General features: G+C 40.9%; 1 protein-coding gene across 1 annotated transcript in view; it reads right to left on the bottom strand.

The window, feature by feature from the left end:
- The window catches only part of nbas (NBAS subunit of NRZ tethering complex), a 216,955-nt gene that overhangs the window by 169,699 nt on the left and 21,403 nt on the right, over positions 1 to 25,853 (bottom strand). Inside the window, 10 exon segments of the mRNA XM_034234085.1 lie at positions 1,296 to 1,432; positions 2,175 to 2,279; positions 4,810 to 4,888; positions 14,212 to 14,349; positions 14,503 to 14,654; positions 14,965 to 15,090; positions 22,320 to 22,595; positions 24,476 to 24,669; positions 25,149 to 25,212; positions 25,628 to 25,756. Of these exon segments, the coding sequence (XP_034089976.1) occupies positions 1,296 to 1,432; positions 2,175 to 2,279; positions 4,810 to 4,888; positions 14,212 to 14,349; positions 14,503 to 14,654; positions 14,965 to 15,090; positions 22,320 to 22,595; positions 24,476 to 24,669; positions 25,149 to 25,212; positions 25,628 to 25,756 (1,400 nt within the window).

Raw genomic sequence — 25,853 nt, 5'->3', positions numbered from 1 at the left:
ACTTAAGTACAGTTCTCATCTCTGTTCGCCTGGCTGTTGACTATATAAAAAAAACTAACGGAGTAACGCACCATGTAGTAACGGTAACTGAGTTACTGAATTTAAAAAGTAATGCGTTAGAGTACTAGTTACTGCCAAAAATAACGGCGTTACAGTAACGCGTTACTTGTAACGCGTTAGTCCCAACACTGGACATCACGCACTCTAAAATCTGAAGAAGGCCTCTTTACCAAGGTCTGAACAATGTTTAATATCTCTAAAAGTAAGAATCAGATTTAAAAGTTGTGTTACATGAATAATGGCAGAAAGATGTGTAACATTTTAAAGTTGGAATGAGGTATCTGAGTGGGGAAGGAGCGGTTAGCAGTTGAAGTTGCATGAAGATTGTTCAAGTCTGAAGAGTTTCTCCATTGACTTCCATGTTAAAAATGTGATGAATTATGGGATGTATCTCTGGAATTATAAAAGTTACGAACGATAAAAGTAATAGCCATCGATTCCCGACCGAGCTGAACGTTTTGATGTTTGAACGGAGTTTCTGCGATGTGGAATGTGGGAGAAGAAGAGGTGCAAAATAACCCGGCAGAATAATAAAGAATTTTGTGTGTAGCATAACAGATAGTTGGAATGCTGTGTCTGCATTCCCACTAAATAATAGCAGCACTCATGATTCAATGTTTGTGTGTGTTGACATAACTGTTGTGGACAGATATTTATTTGAAAACATCAGTGGTGACAGTACACAGCCTTGTGGTACCCCAATATATAAAACAAGCTCATCTGAGTAGACCTCCGTCCTTAAAACGTTCTGAGGGTGCTGCTGAATCCCATGTTTTCTGACTTGGCAGCTAAGAAACCAACACAGTTGTTTAATTTCACAGTTAGTGAGTTTTGTTTTGTGTGACTGGCACTTCAGATACCCAAATGTATGGGCACAAGCACTGAAAAGTTGAGCTTTACATATGTCCCCTTCAATGGATTTATTTTTGTGCTACAGTGTAGTGTAAATTACGTAAAAATTGTACATCGGATTAAAATGGTTTATGTTTCTTAGGAATTTGAACATAAATAATCACCCTCCTGTCAGTATAAATACACAGGGTGCAAATTGAATAACATATTCTTTCCATGTTTCCTCCACAGGACTCAAATGAAATAGCACCTATTTCAACATGAAGACAGGAAGGCAGCAGCTTACATTTATTTTTGAGCCTATTATGTCAGGACAAAAACAATCATTTCCCGTTTTAAGATTTTTTTTTGAACAAATGCGGGTGTGCATATGTGTTACTAACCGGGCTTCAGGCAACAGGGTGGTGTACTCGTGCGGGGAGGTGGTTTCTGGGAAGTTGTGCAGGATAGCTAATCGATGCTGGAGGAGTTCGGCTCCGTGATAAGTGAACAGGATGTCCAGAGCCTGCACGTTACTCTCCTGTAGGTAAACAAATACATGACAATAACTGAATACATACTCAAAGGAAAAGCACAAACTTTATGACAGTCAGAAACTAAGCCGCTATTCTAACACAATATATAAGATGGGAAATGGCTCCAAAACACTTAGAAATAAACAAAGAAATAAACACAGGTGCCAGTATGGAGGTGTGTGGCGCAGTGGGTTGTGCGTTGATGTTCGGACCAGGGGGTCACAGGTTCAAACCCCACTGCAGTCAGCATGTCGTTGTGTCCCTGGGCAAGACACTTCACCCCAAATTGCTCCTGTGGTGATTGTCCACAGTATTGAGCATGTAAGTCGCTTTGGATAAAAGCGCCGAACAAGTAACATGTAATGTATACTAAATAAACCTAGACAAAACTAATGCAGGCCGGCAATAAATCTTACCTTGATGAAGGTTATAGTTACGTATAATTATACTGCATTTGTTTCGTGAGTGTGTACCACATGATTGCAAAACGTAAATCTACAACAGCTGTAGACAGATGTAGTCCTCACTGAGAGTACATGGTGCTCCTTTTACTATAGCTGCATGTGAATTATGTGGTTTTTTTTGTAGATGTGTTAAAATGTACCTTCTGAATTTCAAATTTTGGAAATACGAACAAATGACACATTTCTGCATTTTGCACACAAAGAGAGTAAAGACATCAAATTGTTTTTCTATTTTATGAGAAAAAGTTTGATAACTGGAAAAAAAACAAGAGCCTTATTTTACCCTGGCGTAGTTTCTTGCTGACAAAACGATATTTTGACTGCGGAACTTCTTGAAGAACTCAGCATCATATTTCTGCTCCGCTGCGTGAGGGCCGCCAAGTATCTCCTGAAGAGTGTAAAGCATGAGAGAGAAATAAAAAGAGACGAGAGGAATTAGAATTGGGGAATGCAACCGTGGTTCATAAAACAAGACATTTGTGAATCAGAGGGTTATCTTTACAGAGAAAATAGTGCGAGTAGAAAGTCAAACGAAGATGAGACGACAAAAAAGAGCGAGCAGAGGATGCGACGGCAGATGAACGCACAAAGACAAAGTCAACAGAGATGCTATTTAACTTTTTAGCATGCAGCTGTTGTGTCCTTTTAGTCGAAACCATCAGAGGAAAGTACGAAAGTGTGTGAGTGTGCACACGCCTGTGTCAGGAGGGAACATTTGTTGTCCTGGCCTTTGGCTCAAAAGGATTTATGCATGTCTGTGTGTATAAAATATCTGTAGCATCCTCTATGCCAGGATGAGTGTGTGTGTGTCTTTGTGTAGATGTGTGTGTGTGTGAGACTGCGTGTCTGATGGATGGCCCTTTGAATGGCCCGTATACAGACAGAGCCAGCCAAAGTCAGGATGATAAAAACCCTAATATCATATTCATAGACAGCCAGAGAAAATGGATTGGGGCAAAAGGAATCTGACGAGGGCTGCAGTTACCATGACAATGTTCGAAATAAAAAAGAGAGACGTCACTCTGTCTGAGCTGAATATGAAGCAGGCATCTCTCCTCTCCTGCATGGGATAAAGTACGTCCCATTCTCCCGTGATTTATTGTGGATGAAAAGGGCGTGCGTGTTAACATTATTCATCGTAAATCTGAAATCCAGAGTGTTAAGTGGGTCTCAAAGTCCCACTTTAAGCATGTAGCTATGTATGCTGCACTGATGCTTATCTAGGCCTATTAATGTTAGAGTGGAACCATATTTCCTTATGTGAAATTTGCTTCCCAGCTAGTGAGTTACCAAACCTTCATTCTTTTTATTATACACTTCACATGCCTCTCACATAACTATCTTCTCCAACTTTTCAATATTTCTAAAGAGATTACTGGGGTTAAGAGAGAGTATCAATAAAAGGCAGATGAGAAAAGCCTCTGTGCTTTGGGGGGATTCGATATGAAAGGAAGAAAAAAAAAAAGAAGAAAATGTTCAGTTGCCGCTGGGAAAACAACTAAGTAATGAAGAATATTTTCAATAAAAACCTAGTGTGTCTCTTATGCAAACATGTAAATAAACACTTCATATAATCCTTTAGTGACACTTACATTTAGAATTATCTGAATAGTGGTTAGCAGTACAAATACTTCTTCCCATGTAGTTTCACAAAAGGAAGCCTAACTTGTGTATGCATGATTTTCTATCATACAATAGTCTGGAAAACATCCATTCATTCTACACTCAGACCGCCACTCAACACACGATTAGAAGGAGTTTCAATAATAATGGACATTACTGACTGTTCAATATGAATGCAGAATTTGCATGCAATGGGACAACATTTGGAAACGTTCTTTTTGCAGTCTGAGAAGTATTGACCAATCGTCTTTGAGAGGGCTTTGAATGCAAGCAGGTAAGCTGTCTGTGTGAATAGAAAAAGAGGCATTGACCATAATGTAATTCCATTGGCTAATGTCCAACAAAAATGTGACTTTTTTTAATCAAACTGTAAATCAGAGGTGGACAGAAGAAAAAGTCTTGACCTGGATATTCGCTGAGTACACCGGAAACCTTCAAAATTGTAGCCGTTTGCCCCAGAGGATAGTCACATATCTGGTGTGTTCTGAATGGATTCAATCATTCTATTTCTATAACAATTCATCATTTCCAGACCAAGAAGGAGCGGGCTCTCATAGGGCAGGACTATCTTGTCTCGTCATACCGTGTTTACACAAGAGGCATTTCAGCTGCGTTTTAATCTCACACCTATCTGACAGAATGGATATGCTTTCATTTCAATTACAGCTGTCTACACAGGCTACAACAACTTTTACTCTTCCTGTATAACCATGACCTACAACGTGTTGTTAGGCTTGAAATCTATTTCCTCACATGCTACAGATGTACAGGTGTAGTTAACAGCAACATCTGCAATCGTAAATTGAATGGTTTATTTTTTGTAAATGTATGGTTTTATAATTATAATTTTTTATATAGATCTGCTAGAGCACAAAGTGTTGTTTAACCAATTAAAAAATTAATTGGATAAGTATTTTTCACTAGATAATGAAAAGTCACAGATAAACAATTGATTGAGAGCTTTATCTCATTCCTTTCCTATTTTGTCTAGTGTGTTTTTTTAAATCTTATTTTCCATTTATTACAGCATTCTATCCCTGTTTTAATGTGTATTCTGCCTATTTACCCTAATTGTAAAGCAGTTGTATTTCTAATATGAAGGCTGCTATGATTATTTTTGTTAATTAAATCAGAACATGAATCCCTAATTAAATTAATTGTTAGTTGCAGTATTAATTGGGGCTTTTTAACTCTGCTTTTCAATTTGATATTTCAGTATCATTTCAGGTTGTGTAATAACTACGTCCTATGTGATCCAGAAATAAATAAAGTGATTAGAGATAAACAAATGTTACCTCGTATGTTTCGAGCCGGTCCAGGTAGGAGAGTAGTTTCAGTCGGCTCCGACACAGCTCCTTCTGCTCCAGAGTCAGCCTAACAAAGCAAATGTAAACACTTTAATCAACAGTATGCTGACACAATCTCAACACTTCATAATTAAAATGTTAAATGCCGACTTAAGTAATAAAATTGCAAGATCTGAAAAGTGCTTCAAACTTCAACCCTGGCCCACACACGTCACTAATGTAAATGAACTGTAAATTGACCCTATACAGGCGACCCGCAGGGACCTATATAACAATGCTGTGGACTGGTGACTACAATACCACACAGTGCCCTCTAGACCTAATCATTTTCTAAGGGCCACAAATCAACTCCTTATGACCACAAGAGCCCTTTGGTTGTTATGTATGGGACGCTAGTTGTCAATGAGGTGAGTGATTGCCCTGCGAGAATCAAATCCATTTTCAATATCATTTAATCACAACCATAAATAAATTGGATGACCACGAACACCATGGCACAAGGCTATATAGGATCTACCTACAATTCAATCACCCGAGGTATGCCCATGGGAAAGGACCCACGAGGCCAAGTATGACACTTCACACGGTAAGATAAAAAAATAAAAAAAACACCACATATTCACATACCTCCAAGAATATTCCACAAGGAAACAACCTGACCATGTGGAGCAGTGCCGAAAGCTCCCTAGAAAAAAAAGCTTGGCCTGGATCAACCGCAGTGTGACCACAGGAGAGCTGACCCCTCCACCGCCGTCTTAATCCCTAATCCCTCATTACAGAGTGCGCTATCAGGCTTTATCAGGGTTCCTCTACACAGACTAACAGAGATTAACACTGGCTCAACACACTCTCTGGCACATCAAAGAGGGGCAGCTTAGCACTCGAACCAGTGGTAATTATTGCTTTACTCTGCCTCTTCAGAGAAAAGAAACTAGGAGTTGGAGCAAGGAGAGGGGAGAGAAGGAGCAGATATGAGAGGAGATGTTAGAAAGCTATTTTAACCTGTCTGTTCTTCTCTCGGGTTTCACATGATGACTCAATCCAACTAAAGTGACTTCAGAAGCAGAACATAGTGTGGCAGGCTGTCCTTCTGTCAAGGTTTGATAAAACTCTTAATTTACTACAAAAAGGTTTATTAATCTAAATGTAAAACCTGTAAATGTGTGTTTATAACCTTGTGGGCCACAGAGCTAATGTATGCATTAGAAGCAAAATTGTAAGGACTGTGGAGAGAGCTAAAGGACAGGATACAATATTGAATTTCAGCATGTGCATCACTAGTGCAAAGACTTTATATGAAAGTCGACGTAGTGACCGTTGCATCCCCCATTGATTTCAGGAGTGCGTTTTTTTAAGCCCTGAGTTTGGCATTTTGGCTGTCGCTATCTCTGTTCCTTGGAACCAGAAGTGACACAAGGGTGGAGCAAAGTATAACCTAACCAACAGCTCAAACAGACATGTTTTACAAATTCAAATAAGCCTTTACGAACTGAAATCACACTGTGAAAGGGTTTATATTGTAATATGAAAAATCAGACCATGCCGCAATAGCAAACTGTCTATCAAAATCAATCAATCAATCAATTTGACTCTAAATGGGACCACAACTATTCATTGAAGATTGTGATGTATTGTAAATACTTTAGTTTAGGCCATAAACTAATCAGGAAAATGTTAACTGAGGTAATAAATCAAGTGAGAAGTATCCGGGTTATTTCATAGGCCTCTATACAATCAAACGTCTTTTAACAAATGTCACCCCTTGCTGGAAATGTTCATTTAAGGTTCTTCCGCATTCGCTCATATTTGTGTAATTGTTCGGTACGTTGGTTTGTGCCTATATCATTACATGTCATTCCAATACAAATGACCAGTTACGGAATCAATAACAGCAATTCATTAAGACATCTTAATTATTTTTTTCTCTGAAGTGGAAATGCCGGCAGCAGGTCAGAGTTGGCTGAATTTAGTAAAGGTCCATGGCTTTTGCTTCTCAATAGCTAATCCTACTTCTGAATTTCACAGCTGTACAAGATAAACAGCGTGTAGACTGTTACACATACAAATGGGCAACTTGGCAGTACACCAAAAGGGTAACAGAGAGACTGCGCCTTTGCAAAAGGGTTATATTAGTTCCCTGAATTGCCCTTTCATAAACATTGACTCAAGGGGAAAACGGGGGATAAAGTGGGCCATGAGCGAAAACAAAAAAATCTGAATGGAGATCGAAGAATGTGAGGTTTAAGATGTAATGTGCCCGACTTTAACTGCACTTTAGGCCGTTACCCATCATTGCACACACTGTCTAATGTAAAGAGAGTAGACTGAACCCTGATTGCCTCAAGGCGTGTGTGTGTGTGTGTGTGTGTGTGTGTGTGTGTGTGTGTGTGTGTGTGTGTGTGTGTGTGTGTGTGTGTGTGTGTGTGTGTGTGTGTGTGTGTGTGTGTGTGTGCATCTTATATTTCAAAGCCATCAGGACTTCAGGTTATTACAATCAGATGGCATCACACCTCCATCTCTGTACTAACACCCTGAATATGACCGTACTGGACAGAGATTGAACCGCATAAACAGGACAACGCAGTCGCATTCATGTACACACACACAAGAGCACACACACACTCTCTCTCACAGAAAGGCGGTGTGTGATAAAAGCGATTATCACACAGTGCGAAGGGGATAAAATTGGACTGCATAAACAGACAAAAACACTTCTGCACATGTCTTCACATGCGCTTGGATGCATCAGTAAAGCACACCCACACACACACAGCTACTGCAGGAGCAAATGAGAAAATGAGACTTCTGATTGAGGTCTGAATCTGATCAGATAACAACATAAACACCTTGCAGCAGACTGTTCACTAGCCCCCCTTCTCTTTCTCCTCCACACACACACACACACACACACACACACACACACACACACACACACACACACACACACACACACACACACACACACACACACACACACACACACACACACACACACACACACACACACACCACACACACACACACACACACACACACACACACACACACACACACACACACACACACACATCACACACACACACACACACACACACACACACACACACACACACACACACACACACACACACACACACACACACACACACACACACACACACACACACACACACACACACACACACACACACACACACACACACACACACACACACACACACACACACACACACACACACACACACACACACACACACACACACACACACACACACACACCTAAATACATTACTACTGCAGTACTGTCCATCTTGCTGTTGTATGCAGAAAGTCAGAGCAGCAGATATAACGGCCCTCGGCACATTCTGAATTATACTTTATTATGCACACAGACTGATGAGAAGAAGCGAAAAGATAAAACTGTCTGCTTGAAGACCAAAACAGTTCTAAAAACAGACTGGAGCATGACAGTTAAGAATATGAAGCAATAACAGAGTCCTGAGGAAGTCTGTATTTCATGTGACAATACATTTCAGGGTGACTGAATACAGTGCAAGAAGAGCACAGTGTCTATAAGGATAAAGCTGGTAGTAACAAGAAAGGGTGGAGAAGGAGATTATCATCTATCATTCATTTTTATTAATTTATTAACAAAATGTGTGTTTGCTTAAAGGGGATTAACATTGTCATTGAGATGGTTTGACTATGAATATTGAAAATGTGTCAAGAACTGTCAAAAGCTACCTTTAAGAGTGACTTCTGCCATTTGGATAAACTATTCAATTCAATGAAATGATTGTGTATGATTATAGGTGCTATGTCATAAGTCAGCATCAACAATATACAACTAAGGTTGACTAACTTTTTGTTTTCTGGAACTGAAATCTTAATTCCTTTTTTAGGTTTTGTAGAAATAGTTACTGGATTTAAAAGGTTTTAAAACTGGCCCAATTATGGTTTTTGGGCTTCCCCTTCCCTGTAGTGTGTTATATATGATTGTGTGCATGTGAATGGTCTGCAAAGGCTACAATTCCAATCACAACAGAGCCAACCAATCAGAGCAGACTGGGTTCTCACTTCAGCTTACATTACACATAAAGAATGATCACCAATCCAGTCACTGATCACCAATCCAGTCACTTCGTACTTTTTTTATAACACTGGTATTGGATCGTTAGCCGAACCCAAAGCCTAGGTATCACTATCAGGACTGAAAAAGTCTGATCAGTGAATCCCTATTCTCTAGCACACACATAAACGCACACAAACACAGACAGCCACCTAACACGCAGAGGGACGAAAGCTGCACTTACTGTCAGTCAATAGTTAAATACAGCCCTTATCTACGCACAGGAGCATCACACACAAAAGCACATACAGAGCAGCTGTGATCGATACTAAGCCATTTCTGTAATGGTGGTGTAGTTAAAAAGAAATTAAGAGAATTATTATCTGTCTCAGACCTTGGCTGCAGGCCTAAAGGCAACGTGGGCAGATCATTTAGTGAAGGGCTTTGCTTCCCCCATTGGCACACACATTTACATATATATATACACAAATATTTTGGGCACAGGTTCAGTTCAGGTTCAGGTTATTTATTTGTACCCGTAGGTAGATTCTGTTTGCAGAGAAAAAGACAAGGATTCCATCCTGACACTAAAAACAAACACAAACAACAGACACATTTCTAATAAAGGACTAGTAAAAGTACAAGTATACCCTGCTCAACCAAATCTCAAAATATTTAAAAAACATTTTAAGAAGGAAAACACTAGTACAAACATGGACATTCAAAATTCCCAATTAAATAAATAAATAAAAATAGGCATCTGTGTGACGCTCCTATGATGTGTTAATTTGTGCAATAGCTGCTGGGATAAAACTGTTTTTATACCGCTTCGTTCTACTCCTTGGGACAAGTAACCTCCGGCCCGAAGGAAGAAGCTTGAATTCTGAGTGCAGAGGGTGGGAGTCATCGTCTAATATGGAGCTGGATAACCGCTGTAACTGCCTGAGGTACAGGGTCTCCAGGTTTAGCTGTGGCTCACCAATCAGTCTGCTGGACCACTTTACGATCTGACTCAGAGAGGTTCTGCTCTTTAAAGTCAGGTTACCAAACCATGACATTAGTGAAAAAGACAGAATTGACTCGATAAAAGCACGATAAAACATAATCATCATGGTGTTGTCAATGTTAAAATAGGACAATTTCCTAAGACAGTACAAACGCTGGTGCCCCCTTTTGCACACAGCTTCACAGTTTGGATCAGAGCTCAATTTTGAGTCAATAATTGTCCCGAGATATTTGTATGATTGCACAAATTCTACTGTCTGATTCTGGATTGTTAAGACTTCATGTATGTGGGGATGTCTTCTAAAATCAATGATCATGTCCTTGGTTTTGCTTATGTTCAGTTGTAGATAGGACTCCTCACACCACCTGACAAAGTTGTCAATGACAGGGCCGTGGCTGGTCTCATTGTCCTGGAGCCTACTAACAATTACAGAGTCATCTGCATACTTTAAAATAGTCCTATTTTCCCACCTACTTTGACACATATTAGTGTAAAGTATAAATAATAGTGGTGAAAGGACACATCCTTGTGGGGAGCCAGTGGAGGAGCTGACTTGATCAGATAAGGTCCCATTCACCCTCACTCTTTGTGTCCTATTGGTTAAAAAATCAAGAATCCAGACCATAAGATTATTGCTTATTTCAAATTGTTCTAAAAGTCTGCCAATTAGAATATGAGGTTGAATTGTGTCAAATAAAAGTCTCGCATGAGATCCAATTCCCTCCAAGTGTTTAAAAAGTAAGTCAGATAAGGTGACCGTGGCATCCTCCACTCCTCTGTGTGGCCTGTAAGCAAACTGCATGGGATCGAGTGCATGCTCAGTCTTCCTTAAGATTTCTGCTCTGACTAGTTTTTCCAATGTCTTCATTAGAATTGATGAAAGTGCAACTGGTCTAAAATCCAAAGAGTTTTGGGGCCTCTGGATTTGGTGTAAGAGCAGCCTGGCAAACACTATAAAAAATTCACTTAAGATTGAATGTAATGTTTTGCATTAATATTTTTTAATGCTATGGATTTTCTAACTCCCTCTTTTATCTTTTTTTTTATCTTCCATCTCCTCTTTTTCAGTCAGAGACTACAGGTCCGCAATAAAGCTAAATAGTTGTATTACCCAATGAGCCAAACAGATAGAAAATCAAAAGGACAAAATAAATGTAACAGTGAGCTGAGGGGGAGATATTAAATTATGTTTCTGCTCCTCCTCATTCAGATGCAGACCAGAGGCTCACTGGTTAAGTATCTGAGGCGAAGAGAACAAAAGAGACAGCTCAATATAGCTACTGAAGCTAGAAATCCTTGTAACACAGTATAGGTATGCCGTTTCAAAAGGTGCATCATTCATTTCAGAGCATTTTCTTGGGATTACATCTGGTCTTTTCAACAGATGTGTTTAACATGTGTTAGACCTGATATTAAACTTAAGAGTCTTTCATGATACATGGGTATGTGTATGTGCATGTGTGTGTGTGTATGAGAGGTGATTAGTTAACACTAAAGGGTTTTTCATTAGTCTTTCCCTGGGCACTCAACAACAAAGGCATAAATTACCTCCAGCAGATTACCCACTAATCTCCACCAATGTGCTCTCCCTCTAGCTCCCTCATCCTCATTAATGTCCCTGCCTTTATGATCCCCGCTCTCCGGTGTGCGACCTAATCAAACAATCAGTGTTAAATTTGGCAGCCCCCTCTGCCATTCCCTCATTGTTTCCTCGTCTGCGCCTTAAATACCGTCACCACATTCTCTCCTTTCCCACAAATAGCAGTGGCAGTCGCTGCCCCTGTTGTTATATTTCATACTTTGAATAATAATGACTTAATTTAGGCTCTAGCTACAAGGCGACACACACAGGCCAGCGGCAGGTTTCCCTTAGTGAGATTTCAACACCCACCTAACACCTGCTACCGAGAGCCATGCCCGGCGCCGTGGGAGGGCCAGGCCCTCCCATTTGACATTCCTGCCCTCCCCCAATAAACACATTTTTTATTATTTATAAAAATTAAAAAATATATATATTTAATTTTTTTAATTATAAATAAACTGTGAACTTTTATGCTACGATGTATGTGATGTCAGAACAACAACAACAAATTGCAGGCTACGTCAAATAAATGCATGTGTCTGTTGTGATTTGCCACTGGAAACACGCATTACAGACTGATAAAAGACTGCTAATGCATGCCGCATCAAAAGAACACATTTCATGTGAGAGTTTGTGTGGAGAGAGAGAGAGAGAGAGAGAGAGAGAGAGAGAGAGAGAGAGAGAGAGAGAGAGAGAGAGAGAGAGAGATATATGTGGCTTGTGCGTGTGGATGGTAGAGCGACAGTGTGTATGTTTCTGGAAGTGAAACATACACACTGTGAAACAGATACGCGAGGAAACAAATAAGGAAATTAGAACTTTGGTGCAGATCAGCTGGCACGGAGACATTATTACGTGTCAGCTGTCGTTGATATTATAGCTTTTTTAGCTGTCAACCAACTCCCTCTCAGAGGTGACTCGATTCACTCCACAGCATGTCCGAGTGCAGTGCATAGGAACATAAACCATGCCCAAGGCGGGCTAAACAGTTCATCGTCTCCGTCTCTACTATTTCTCTCCGAGTGCAGCGATGAGGAAGCTGCCATCCGTAACCAGTGTGCCTTGCTCGTGATTTACCAGTGTCTGTGCTGCCACGCACACAATGTTTCAAAGTGGTTGCTATGTTGCCCTTTATTTGTGTATGTTTGCGATAAGTGTGCGTCTTTACGCAATGCTGTTGGCCTTGCTGTTTGATATATATTGTGCCGCAGGCCCGCAGCACGTGACGGTTTTGTGTGCCCTCCCATGAAAATCATATGCCCTCCCTTTAGATTTGTTCTGGCGCCGGGTCTGCCGAGAGCTGGAAGCTGGTGTTGAATTCTGGTGATGCAGACTTTAAAAATGACAAAAATATTACAAATACCCTCCAACAGTAAAGTGACAACACTAAGAGTGTAATGTAAAGCAAATAAATAGGCACTGTGTAGCCGTTTCAAGGCACAGCAAGCTAGCATTTAGATGTTTAGAAAATACAAATGTTACCATGTTAGTTAAGACTGTAAGCATGCTAACATGTGCTAGTTATGTTTTTGTTAATGTGGTCATTAACAAAAATATTGAATGAATTTCGAACTGATGATGACCACAGTTAAAAGGCTAGGGGATCCAAAATATACCAAATCAGTATCTGGAAACCATGAATCTTCTCTCCTGAATTCATGGTAATCATTCCCTAGTTCAGACATTTTACCATTAGCCAAAAATGTTAACAATACTTGTTGAAATAGAGAAAAAGTAATGGGATTACTAAAGTCAACATCTGGTAAGCATGATTATCGGCACAATATTTGGTCCAATTCATCAAAATATATGTTGACCGACTTCACTTAAAAGGTAGGGTAGGTAAGAATGGCGAAAGCGCGAATAATTTGAAAGTACGCAGCCGAAAAAAATCTGCCCCTTCCTTCAGACTTCCTTCCAGAGCCCCTCCTCCAACACACACGAACGCGCACATGACCAATGAGGGCACGAGATAAGTTTGTGCACAGATGGAAGGCTGACAGGCAGGTTGGTCGTGCTTTTTACAGCGCCACGGCTTCCACAGATGACATTTTTTATGTATTTATTGTCAAAGCATTTAATATATTCATTGCTATCGGGATGTTAAGAGCATTCCATGGAATATAACAAAAAGTGTTTCTGAAGGGAATTACCTACCCCACCTTTAACAATGATACAAATAAAATTGTCCTGCTGGTGGAGCTGAATACAAATTCAGAGTCACATGTCATGGCAATCAATTTTATAGTTGTCAAGATTTTTCCTTTGGAACCACAAATGCACACCTCATGGTGATGCTAGGGTTGAAGTCAGGGGAATAGGACAGTTATTAATGACCGGTTAATCATGGATGTTTGAACATAATGTCATGTCAATATACCCAATAGTTGTCGATACATTTCAGTCTGGACCAAAGTGGTGAACCGACCAACGGACCAACAGATCAATAATCCAGCAGACCAACAAATCGATTCCTAAACCCATGCTTCCAAAAAAAAGAGATACTAGAGTTTACGTATGAAATAATGGCTTGAGTAATTTTGCACAAGGACACTTCAGCCGTGCAGTTGCTTGCCAACCAAGCTTGGGTCCTCCAGCTGAAGTATCTGTAAGCACTACCCAGCCACTGTGATTGTGTTCAAATGCTCCTGTCTCTGTAATTTCTGCCTGCTGCGACTTTCTGTCTTGTTCTGCCGTCTGACTGCATAACCGACAGTGTGTCTGTCTGTGTACCTGCTGAAGTCGACCTTGGCCAACAGCTCTAGTCTCTTCTTGTTCTCCCGCTCCTTCTTCATCTCCAGCTCCTCGTCTCCTGACAGGATGTCTTCGTACGGGAGGTCGTCGAGGTCAACGTCGCCTGGCATGATAAACCTGTGAGATTGCAAGGAAATTACACATACTGTGGCTAGAGGGTAAATACAGAGAAACAAAATGAGGCATGCTGAACGAGCCACAGGTTGATAGGAGGGAAGGAGGAACAAAAATCGATTTACATTCTTTCTATTTATGTTGTTTTTTCCTTACCTGCCCCCATCTTCCCTGTTTCCTATGGCAATGAGGGCCTCGAGGTCGGTTCCCTTTAGGCCGTATTGAAGCAGCTCTTTGGTTGCGTCAACATTCTCTGGTACTCGCTCCACACACTCGTGCAGCACCCATGAGCGCTTGCAGATCTTGCTCTGAGGGTGGGATTTTGGGAATGAGTTCAGAAGAAATGATGGGATAAAATGAGAAACAGAATTAGGAGGGAGAGGTGTGAAATTCTGCAGCAAATTGGTAAAAATGATGCGTGAAATAGAGTAAAGGGACTTAAGCGTGTGCTGTAACCCTACTCACCTACACACACATACTGTATATTGAATACCAGAAGTCTAATATGCTTTGATAGACACCAACAATCTGACACAATTCTTCTCTCTCATCCATTCTTTTCTCCTGCTTTCCTAATTTCCGGATATATATATATCTCTTATTTCTCTTATCTCTCACCAGATAATCTTGTATTGAGGCGATGCTGACGGTACTCTTCCTCCACTGTCTCTGGTACACCAGGTCAGAATCCAGGTTATACGCTTGAGCAAGAGACAGGGCTTCACCGTATTCCTCATTGTCAATCTGCGGGATAAACAAAAATGCAAACAATAACATAGCATTAGGAAGACAAGATCAATATACATGGATGTTTTCTTCACAGATAGTAGGGAACGTATATGATCACAAAAGACGAGCAAATGGACATTTATTAGGAAGTGAGTCACTGTGAAATGAAGGAATCTGTCTGATAAGAAGGTTGTTGGAGGCAGGCAATCTTATTAAGAAACATAATTAATGTATTATTAAGGTTCATTACTAAACAAATATTGCTAAGATAAAAGAACGGCAGATCAGTTTCGGAATCTGTAAGGTACTGATTCAATCATGTCCCTGAAGAGAATTAAATCAATGAAATGATTTAAAGGAACTACAACCACACGGTGTATATAAAGAAATAAGAGAGGAGAAAGTCCATGGCCTGATTTCCCATCAGGCTGAAGGACAAAGAAGCTAAGGTTTTGAATACATGTGTTGAAAAGCTATGGCACTCCCGAAGTCCTGAGTACGCACACTGAATACTCAAAGACTGAATAGGAAGCGCTCTAACACACAGATTTCAATCTGTGTAGCAATGTGACACACTCTGGATGGGGCTGCTACGTAGGGATAAGGAGAATGGCTGAAGGGAAATTGAATATTTGGGGATATTTGGGAAATAAAATCAGAGGGATAAACCCCAAAAAGAGGAATCAAGAGCAAGGCATTGGGACTTATTATCACAGTGAGCAGGGCTCGACATTAACGACTGCCCGATGGCCAGCTCGGGCATAAGCCTCACCTGCTGGTTGCCCGATCGGGCAATCTATTATGCCAGTATCATGCAGCTCGCGGATCCAGTAATAATGAGTGACCCGACAGTAAATACTAGCTGTGATATTCTAACCTGAAGTGTGTGTTTTGTCCGCTCACCGCTGCATGTGATTATGCAGAGCTGCTTGTCGACTCGTCAGCAGCAGCTGATCTCTCTCTCTCCCGTCAGATTAGACTTCACTCGCGTTTATGTCCATATCGATCAGATCTAGCTAGTTATAGCTAATTATATGACTACCTGCTTATTAAAACACACCTAAACAATAAGTGTCGCTATGCAACCGGGTGAGGCCACAAAGTATAGCGCAGCATTATGCATTTGTTTACATGCCCACCGGAACCCCGAGGCATTACCAACAGATCAACGCACAATCAACCCATACAGGACATCTCTTTCTCCACATTAAGTGTTAGACACATATATACAGTCTATGGTTAGACATTATAATTGACTATTCTTGTCTGTCACATAAGTGGCGCAACTGAAGAGTATTGCGTACTCTGACGTCGCCATTTTGTGTGCTTCGCGGATATGCTCGGCTCCTCTCGACTGCTGCTCGGGTCTGCTCGATCAGCTTCCGGATGAGGAGGCATTCGTTCGACCAACTTACAGTAACATTACAAACATTTTTAACAGGGGCCATAATAGTGTAAATAATGTTTGTTTTGGCAGTTATAACTGAATGTAATGTTTTCTACTTTTGTACATCTGGGAAGGCATTTGCCTTCATCAGATGGAAAGTGTATTGACCAACAACTTAAGTATTTATTATACTGTAGCTATTCTTTCACACACAGTGACGTCACAGCTACCCACAATGCAACGCGCGCCATATATTTTTTTATAAAGACGCCATTTTTCTGGAGGTGCAAAAATCCTGGGAATGCTAATATAAACAGCTAGCTTATGTTGCCAGGCAGAGCGCACTAGGTTTTTTTTCTGAATTAACGACCGAAGAAATCGCTGCATGTCTTCGGATTACATCTCTGGACTTGAGGGGTGTGCTCTAGGTCGTTACCAGCGTAAACTAGAGCTGTGTGGGTTGTTGGATGTACAATGTATGGAATTACGACCCTCAAAAGTGGCCTTCGGTCGATTTTGGCTGCATCTACGTCTATCTTCTGGAAACACCAGGTGAATACCCCACTTGTCACAATAATATTATCATGCCAATGCATATATGTGGTATTTTAGAGTTGACTATATTGATTAAGGCAATCGACTATGATATTCTGTATGCACCTCGCGTGAAATGGTTGATACCGGAAGTACGGTGTCGCCCTCGGCCCAAAACCCGTATGTGTGTGTGAAAGAATGCAGGGCATGCAAGCGAGCAAACACAAACAAGAACAAATAAGTGAAATGAAGAATAAAATTGAAATTCTACAATATAATATTGTGGTGGTTCATCTTATAATTCAGTCTAGACTCTAGAGAATGCACCAGACAGCATCTAAGACCTGCAAAAATCAAAATGTTCTAGGGGGAGGCCCCCCAAACCCTTCGTGCGTCATTTCGCATTTTTCAGGGCAATCTCTATTGGGCTCAGGGCCATCTGTAAATTAGATAGCTTAGCCTTAGAGGGCCCACAGGGCCATCGGCCAAAATCCTTAATGTCATGCACTGGTGAGTATTGCCATATGTGTTGCAGGTATTTGGTCATCAAGCAAAGTATTGGCTAAAAAAGTAAAAGTAGAAAAAACTGACTAAAGCCTTATTATACCATAGCCTTATTTATTTATTGTGTAAATAGTATAACTCGTGTATTTTACTTAAATGTATTAACATTATCCCACCAATATGATTTCAAGGCTTTGTGTAAAAACACTAATTTTACAAATATTATACCACTTTACAACATTTATTCTTCATATAATGAATATTACTATATCATTAAGGCGCCCACTTGTGTTTTCGTAGCAAGAGTAGCTTCCTGAATTTGCATCAAAAATTCTGTCATAACCTTTATTTATTATTCATAACCTCCATAATTCTATAACCAGGAAAAGCAGTAAAAATGTGCAAAAACTAAAATTGTAAAAAGCAAATGATCACGCTATATCAAGAGATGCCTATTCCCATGGTACAAATATTATCACATGACCTTTGTGTTTGGCGAAATACGGTATGAATATGTACTTGGCAAATTACGAGTATGACAGACGACCTCCACATACAAACTACAAGTCCCCAGGTAGTACTGGTCCTGCACTAATAGGACGTTGGATGGAGCACATGAGAAACGTTACACCTGCATCATGGATGTATAGAGAAGTGTACAATCATTATGTGTTTGATAGCATTTCATGTAAAACACCACTGTACCGTAGAACATGCTCACAAAGTCTCCAGCATAGCATTTATTTGTCTTTGGAAGCAGTAGAAGTAGCGCTGCTGACATCATTATTATTATTTTTGAATTGGCCTGAATAGATGTTGACATATAATAATACTAAAAGAGGTTTTGCACACACTGATTTGATCCAACAAAAGCACTTTTATGAAGGCCTGCTGTATGTGTGTGATGGTACATGTGTGCCAGCGTTCTGACTGACACACACCGGCTGAGTATCCATCTTTTTCTGTGTGTAGGAGTAGAAAGCAACACATTAGCCAGACTGCGGTTCCTTGAGGGCAATAATAACCACACACGTAGGAGGACATCAAAAACAGCTTCCTTCTCTCTCCGGATTCGGCTAATAAAAATGTTAGGAGCTCTGCCAGTATGCTCCTCACGCAGGCAGGGTTACGCCACCGAACGCCTCATCAAACCGCTGAAACACATGAATAGGCTGACTTGAAGAAAGACTTGAGGTCTCACTGCAAACCTCTGGTGAACCTCTGAGGGGAGATCAGGTCGTTCCGCTTTCCGTATGCGAGCGAGTGCGGAAATGTCAAGCTGTTCAAACATAACTAGCAAAATGCAGGCCTTGACACACACAAGATAGCCATACTAATATGCATGCACACCATAGACCCACACATGCAAACGATACACACTTTCATTCACTCACACGCCTACAATTGGATACTTGTGAATAAAATATTCCAACAGGAGCGCAGCAGCTGCGGTTAGTCCCGTGGGTACCAAGTGGTACAAAGAGATAATAATGATATATTACCGTGTAACTCTCCACTGTTAGAATTGATGGCGATGACTAATGGCATCTAATGATGATGACAATGATGAAGAAGGAAGTAGATGATGGGTCATAAAAATGACTGATGAACCATGGTAAAAGTTGGGACCATTGAGAGCTGATGGTGTGTTTTATGATGGAGCATGTTGTTGTATTTGCTGCAATTTGTATCGAGCCGCAACAACAGCCATATTTCCAATGCTGCAATTAGCATCTCTGAGAGGCCCCTGGGAGTGAAAAGAATTGCCTTAAAGCAGACTGAACATCTTGCTTGTTTTTTCATTTCTCCTGAACAACACTCTGGCGTGAGTCCAACAAAACAACTGCACTTCAGTGAGCTGGCACAGGATTTATTTAGTCAGAAACCAATTTTGTAGATCAGCCGGTTATAATTCAGTCAGTGACCAAACAGATTCATATGACGTCCTTCAGTTGCTGCTAAATTAAGCGGCAGAAAGAAAATGAAGACTTTCATGGGAAATGTGATATCCACCATTGAAGAGAATTGATGACTGATGTTAAAGCGTGATTGCCGGCATTACAGTGAGGCACATGAGACCCATGTATCACTTTGCATATGATAAAGGCCTTACATAAGGGGTTGGTGCAATTAGGAATGGAGTGTCTTTGAAATATTAAATAGGTAATTCCTTTGCCCAAATGAATTTACAACACTGTGTGAGGCAGAGAACTGCACGTCAGCTCTGGAATGGCTGTTTAGATTGCTAAGCTAAACGAGCATTTGAATCCAACCATGAAGGCAGAAGCAGTGAAGGAAAGCTTTTCTTGCTTTAGCACATTCACATTTGGTTCCCCAATAAATAACCAAAAAGAATTATAACCCATAAAACCCTAAATCCTACTGGGTTTGTTCTCACTTGGACCTGAATTGTCAAATAAAAAGCACATTTCCAGCCACGATATGTGTGAATTTCATTAAATATGAATGCTGCGATGTGACCTCTCCTCAGAGTCACTATCCATTCAAAACCTCAAAGACAAACGCCAGCCGCTCTGTCACTCTGTAATTGGGCGCAGTGTGCATGTAGCCGTGCTAACATTTGCTAATGAGCACTAAGCACGAAGTACAGCTAAGGCTGATGGGAACATCATTAGTCATGTAGGGTCGCTGGTCATTTACAGAACGTATTGGATAAAGTGAAGATTTGCCCTGATGATTGAAGTGATTACAATTCCCCCTATAGGAACAAAATATCATGAAAATCCATCAAACAGTAATTTAGACATTTTATAAACAAAGAAGGTCAACCTCTTAGATTCACCCTCATGTTTGTCCAAAATACCATGAAATTGGTGGATCATTTTAGACTTTTTTGGACAAATTCTCAACACGATCACAAGATTACATTTTACAAACATTTCCCCTCTTGACACAGACCTGATTATAGTTTTTTGACATTGTGGGCCTGAACGTGCTGCTTCTGTTTAACCTCTCATTATGACTGAATGGCTTTTCATTTCTCAATTTCACTTTGTATTACCGAGTGCCTTGTGTTAACGATGGTCTTCCATTCAGCTTTGATACACACGCATGCAATGTTGAACAACCCTGTATAAAGTCAGTTTAACATCAAGTGACGAAAGGGCGTAGCGGACCTTTGTTGCAGGTGGTCTTGTTATTGCAAAATAAAAATAACTGAAAGAAAATAAAACTCCAGCAAAATATACCAAAAATAAGATACACTGAACAAAAATATAAACGCAACACTTTTGTATTTGCTCCCATTTTTCATGAGATGAACTCAAAGATCTAAAACATTTTCTATATACACAAAATAACCATTTCTCTCAAATATTGTTCACAAATCTGAAGAAATCTGTGATAGTGAGCACTTCTCCTTTGCCGAGATAATCCATCCCACCTCACAGGTGTGGCATATCAAGATATGGCCCACATCGAGTGGCCCGTGGTAGTGGTGGGGTTATGGTATGGGCAGGCGTAACATTACCCTAACCCTACCTCTCACACCAGATACTGACTGGTTTTCGGACCCCCCCAATAAAGCAAAAATGCACGTTTCAGAGTGGCCTTTTATTGTGGCCAGCCTAAGGCACACCTGTGCAATAATCATGCTGTCTAATCAGCATCTTGATATGCCACACCTGTGAGGTGGGATGGATTATCTCGGCAAAGGAGAAGTGCTCACTATCACAGATTTTTTCAGATTTGTGAACAATATTTGAGAGAAATGGTTATTTTGTGTATATAGAAAATGTTTTAGATCTTTGAGTTCATCTCATGAAAAATGGGAGCAAAAACAAAAAGTGTTGCGTTTATATTTTTTGTTCAGTGTAGTTCATCAGATAGTCATTGACTTATTTCAGTCTGGACCACAGCAATTAACCCTTCGACTAACCTCCCTTCCTAGAACCCTGAAGTAAAGTTAATGGTTATCCTCGAAAATGGTGAGGCTATTTTTACAGAAAGCTTTGCGATGGAATATCTGATGATACACCGCAGCCATAAAGAGGTCTCATTATTCTTTCTTTATCTGATCCAGCACATTCAAAATGTGCTCTTTCAAATGAAAGGTGGGACAACATGAATTCAGGCTCAGGTGAAAGTCTTTTAAAATTCAAAAGGAGGACACAAATGAAGTCATCTGCATTCTTCTTACGGATTTAGTTCTGATACTGCCATCAAAAAGTACAGTAACTCTTTGCTGTAAAGCACTTTTTGGAGCCAAAGTCATTGCCCTTACTTTAAATGAGATATTGCACAAGTATAGTGTTTTAAAAGTGTACATCAACCCTTCTGGGACTGAGGCGGGCAGGGAAGATTGTGGCCGACCCCTCCCACCCTGGACAGACAGTTTACCCTGCCCCCCTCTGGCAGGAGACTGCGCTCCATCAGGACCGAAACCTCTCGCCACCTGAACAACATCTTGTTCTTTTTTTAATATTGTGAGCCATGTTCATGCTCAACTCTGACTGCTTTTTGCACATTTTTGCAAACATGTCTGCACAGGCCTCCACTTTATAATATAATACACTGTCGTTTGCCATATACAGTATACTCATTGTCCTAAGTGTTTTTGTTTGTTAACTTTTAAGGTTATTTGTATCGTTACATTTAGTGTAAATACTTGTCTTTAGCATCCTTATTAATGCTATTCTTAATTATATATATTTTTATTATGCTTTTTCTTTTTTTCTTTGCAACCTATTTTTAGATTGTTTATGTTCGCACCACCAGATACCAAAGCAAATTCCTTGTATGTGTAAACCTACCTGGAATAAACTTGATTCTGATTCTACTTGTAGATTTTCCGTCCTACCTTCCTCTGGTACAGTTCCTCCGGTGTTGTCGACCTCAGACTGACCAGACGGTAGTTTTTCATCACGGTGCGGGGACGTTTTCGAGGCGGCGCAAACCTCTCCATCTCCGTCACGTAGTACAGGCCCTGCTTGACGTAGCCAAAGTAGCGGGCTTTAGCTGAGGACTCTTCATCTGAGTCAGAGTCTCCGCCATCATCCCCCTCCTCATCGTCACTGGCCCCGCCGCTCAGGTTGCTCTCCAGGCGGCCGCGCTTCTGAGCCAGCTTCACCTCACACTGCAAAGAATTAAGTAAATAAAATAGAATGGAGGTAAATTGAGGGATCACATAGTTGAGAAGTAGTGAAGCGGAACCATTCAAAAATGATGGTGCACAAGAGAGTTGAGGAACAAGAGTAATGCATAGTGATAACTTTGAATTATACTCCACACACACGCATCTGATGTGGCAATAAAGCAGCAGTTGTGTCTTTACATAAAAATACATCTGCCTTGTTGGCCCAAATCATAAAGTGAGGTCTGCAAAACAAAAACAACGGCCATTTCCAAAGATTGAACGTATCAGATGTACAGCTTTCGCCCGGAATGACTAGTGGGGGACACTTCTTTGCTGAAAAATGAAGCATGGGGTGTGTGAGGGAAACTTCTGAAGCAATTGGAAACAGGACTCAGAGAGACACGAGGAGAGCTGGAACTTTGATGGCAAACACTGACGGTTTATTTGGCGCTTCAGCCGGAGAATTCACAAGACATGTCATGAGCCACGAGTTGACACAGGTTGAGATGCCAAACCAATTCGGAAGATCTCTACCCCAGACCCGTGCATTTAGCTAGTTCAGAGAGAATAATCAACATTGTGCATAACAAGATAGAATGATAACACCTCTATCAGCTGACGCCAACAGGCAGGAACGGGGAGACAGAACACTGAGAGCACAGCAGCCCGGCTACAGGTGCCTGTGCTCAGTGAGGTCAGTATAAACTGATAAACTGGGTCAAAGTTATGGGCCTTGGAAAAGATGTCCCCTACAGGGTGTAATGCAGTATTGTTTACATCATAATCTGGCTAACCTAATTATTTAACTCCATCAAGCTGGATCAGCAAGCTGTCAAAAGCACAAACAAGATTCTAATCCAAATACTTATTCCAATGGGTCCTGTTTTCTAGTTTTTTGATTGCCTCAGTAGGGGAGATAGTACTTGCCAATTGTTTGTATCCCTACGCTGCAGCATTTGTAGCACCACTACAAATCATATTTTGTAGTGGTGCCCCTATGGGTTTTTATGCTCACTATAGAAAATGCTATCCTTGAGCAGAGGGCCTCCCAGCCAGGGTTTATGAAACATTTAGCACCTGTAAAGCTTTAAGTGCCTTACTCAATGAGGAGCTGAGGCAGCTTCCATAGTGATGCACTAATACATTACTCATCACGCTCTGGAAGATGCACGTGTAATCATCGTAAACACAAAAGGTCACATTATTCCACATCTGCGGAGGCGGCACACAATACAAGCCCCATGCTCAAGGTAATTTCAACACGCATTAAACCCTCAGCTTTAGATACAGCTACGCACCCATCCCATCCCTCCCCTTCTCCATATTGAAGCAGGCTGATGAAACCGTTCCAAAAAGTTGCCAGCTGGCTGGTAAAAAAAAAATCTCTCTCTCTATGCAATCAGAGAAAAAGAAGAAAAAAGGGAGGACTGAAGTAAACGTGGAATGGCTGTGATAACAGGGGCTTTGTGGGGGAATAAAGAACGAGGGATTCCTGTCTCATCATTATATACTTCAACAACTTTACACATATTCTGTTACCATACAGTAGACTGTATTTGTAAAGGCTTTTACACAATGACTAAAAACCAGTCAGATATAAATATTCAATATAGATAGTCATTGGTTACAGTGATTCACATCAGCTGGCAGTACAAATTCATAAATCATCTATTTTCACAAAGAAAATGGGTTAGTGTTGAGAACATTTAAATGAATGAAAAGAGGAAATATTGTATTCTATAAAAGGCCTTTAAAAGCCCTGAAGGCCAAGGTCTATGATGTATGATGCTAACATGAGTCTCACATGCCATTCTATTAACATGCAAACCCCCTTATATGTTTACTTAACCACACATGCAAACCGCTTTCTGAACACGTACCTCCAGGCTGAGGAAGCCTACTTCGTGTGCCGCCGTGACTCGAGGCGAGGGCTCGAACCACTCGCAGGATTTCCCCAGGAGGTTGCGCAGCGTCTTGACTGAGGACACGGTGACTGAGCCGGAGCAGCGAGCCAGAATCAGCACCACGTCGCTCCACCAGCTCACATCCTCCAGCGGGTAGTACTGCTCCTTATCTAGGACAGGAAACATAAGTTTTACAAATGTGCACCAGGGAAATGTGGTCAAATTTGTATTTGACATTGTTTTGTGCACTTTTGAGATTCTATTTTGTGTTCTACATTAACATTTTAGAATTGGCTTCCTTCGCTGAGACATATTTACACATGTGGGCATATTCATCACTTGTCATCCATGAGATGAAGACTCGCACAGATTATTACTTACACAAGCTGTCACTGCTGTCATTACAACTGGCCCAAAACTGTCAAAAAAAGGGACTGTAAATCTGCCTAAAGAGGCGTACAAAGCACAGACACACACTCACAAGCTTGGATACTTTGAAGAAGGAAAATATTTTCTGGCCTTGGATGTGTGTCTAAATAACTGTATAATTCAGAGAATAGTGCATGTCAAAGATCATTCAATTGTATCCACAGTGCACTGCTGTGTCAGCAACAAAGTCGGCTCTCTTTAGCCCTTTAGGCCAAAGTACCTTTTATTTTCTTCCTTCTCTCCAGCGATGTCTTCCACTCTGGGTTGATCTCGTCAAATCCTGGCTGCGGGCAGGACCGAAGGATGGTGGGACCAAAGAGGAAAAGAGGAAAAGAAGAAGGAGAAGGATAAGGAGGAGGAGGTGGGGTGAAATTAATCTTCTAACCCTGTTTACACGTGAAGCACGCACACGCAACAGCTCTGCAGGCTCAGACCAGGCGATAAAGAGGAACACACATACATCGGCAATACATTGTGCTAATATAAGTTATGTCTAAGCCACCTCACTTAATATCTAATGGGCGTGCACACAATCCCTCTCTACCCACTCAGACTTGGGCCAGAGAGAGATTACATTAATACGTTCAGTCGAGCATCTGGCAAAATAATGCCCGCACACGACTGCAATGCTCACAGGTTTAGTCAACAAAATCATGCATACATTCTCACCACACACAGATAAACAGCTTAGAGGTTTACCTGTTGATCTTGGCTCCATGTGGCCCTCTGTTTGAGGGAGGGGACGTCCCACAGAGAGAGGCGACCCGAGAAGTGGATGACAGCGAGCAGGGCGCCGTCGGGGCTCAGGCTCATGCGGAAAACACCATCCTGGACAAAAAAAAATAGGCACACAGACAATTTTTGGGAGAAATTCTTCCGGTTCCTATTAAATAATTGAGGATACTGAAAAAAAAGAGGGATGGGG

This window comes from Gymnodraco acuticeps, unplaced genomic scaffold (genome assembly GCF_902827175.1).
Source record: "Gymnodraco acuticeps unplaced genomic scaffold, fGymAcu1.1, whole genome shotgun sequence".
NCBI lineage: Eukaryota > Metazoa > Chordata > Actinopteri > Perciformes > Bathydraconidae > Gymnodraco > Gymnodraco acuticeps.
This window is presented reverse-complemented; position numbering and strand designations above follow the sequence as displayed.